Source organism: Cyphomyrmex costatus, unplaced genomic scaffold, assembly GCF_001594065.2.
Source record: "Cyphomyrmex costatus isolate MS0001 unplaced genomic scaffold, Ccosl1.0 scaffold58, whole genome shotgun sequence".
In the NCBI taxonomy this organism is placed as follows: Eukaryota; Metazoa; Arthropoda; class Insecta; order Hymenoptera; family Formicidae; genus Cyphomyrmex; species Cyphomyrmex costatus.
Genome location: NW_017279979.1, coordinates 39938 through 41511, shown reverse-complemented (window position 1 = coordinate 41511; position 1574 = coordinate 39938). Strand labels below are relative to the sequence as shown.

At 36.3% G+C, this 1574-nt stretch overlaps 1 protein-coding gene across 1 annotated transcript in view; it reads right to left on the bottom strand.

Moving 5' to 3' along the window:
• Positions 1-1187, bottom strand: part of LOC108779312 (trehalase) — a 30819-nt gene extending 29632 nt beyond the window's left edge. The window contains exon 1 of the mRNA XM_018546703.1: positions 1078-1187. Within this exon, the coding sequence (XP_018402205.1) occupies positions 1078-1187 (110 nt within the window). The remainder of the gene's footprint in view (positions 1-1077) is intronic.
• Positions 1188-1574: the final 387 nt, after the last annotated feature.

Genomic DNA, 1574 nt, shown 5'->3' with positions numbered 1-1574 from the left:
CTCATTTTACTATTATTTAATTTATTTTTTAATTTTTTTTAAACACAATTTTGTAATTCTAAAACCTGTAAAATATGCAGCAAATTGAAATATTTGTATGTCCTATGTATTACATAGAAGATAGAAGTGTAAAATAATTACTGAATCATAACGGCCGAATGTCTAAGGGCTTTCAAGTCTTATTGATAAGCGCTATAAATAGCATGTATCCAATCGAACCGTATTCAATCGTGTGCAAAGTAACGACAAAAGTAACTGTAAATTTCGTTACCGTTACCCAAAAAATGTAACTCGTTACCGTTACAGTTACCAAAAAAAGAAAGTAACGCAGTTACCAGTAAAGTTACCAAAAAAGTAACTTGTAACTGTAACTTCGTTACAAGTAACGAGTTACTTCCATTCCCTGCATATACCTTACGTTTACATTTACTATTACATCAACCAATAGCATTACATCAACTATTTCACATAGCTCTTTATGTTACGTATATATAGTATATAATTTTTGATAACTTTTGGAGACAATTTTTAGATACTGTATACAAGATGCCTTAGATTTATGGAATCATCTCTCGTGAATAGATAGAGCGAACTAAACTGAGTTAAAATGTCCTTCACTATTTTGCAATTTCTAAGCAACGCATGAACAGCGAAAGAAGACATTTCCTCGCGATAAATGGTTGTATCGCGCCGCGTTTAGACTAAATGGACACGTATTTATTAGTCGATTTTTAGAAATTAATATTTTATTATCTATTGTGAAAATTGCAAAATGTTAGATAACTTTTTAATTCAATTAAATCCGCTCTATCTGTTCACGAGAGACAATTTCGTAGGTTTGAGACACTTTGTATAAGGAAGTAGCGGTCTAGTACATTATATTGTATAATGTAGTATAGTTACTAGACTACACCATAGTCTGTGAAGAGCTGCACAGAATAAAAGGAATAAGGAACTAGGAACAGAGAATAAGAATTTCAATCTATTAGAAATCATATAATATAAAATACACAGTTTATGATATATTGGAATTATCCCTATTTCTTTGATTGTAAGCAGCTCTTGATTTTCACTCACCTATCACAGACATCTACTGGTCCAGGGGAGGCGGCGCGGATGACACGCGCGACCGACGCTGCATTGCTCAGGCCGATTACAAGGGAAATTATCAGAACCGCGACGATCATGTTCCGTTGTATTCGATACAACACGCAGATTTAATACTAGTCGATCGTGTATGGTAAAGTAAACAAAATCCGTTAATCTCATAAAAGCGCTCGTAATCGACTTCAGTAAAGAATGAACCAAGTTTCTGCCCCCGTATCTCGGACACTATAACCGAGCGCGTACTTGCTGATCAGTTATATCTGCGTTGCATGAGCGTGAGTTTACCGATAACGCCTGTTCGGCGAGTGGGCGACTTCCCCCGGCCGGTCGTTGATTACGTGCACGGTGCGTACTATGCAAATTTCGGAAAGAAAAGTGTATTCGCCACCGTGCCATTTATCCAGCGCAGAAGATAAGCGTTGAATTGAGGTCAATAGCGGGAAATAATACGGCTAAAGGAAGGCTAC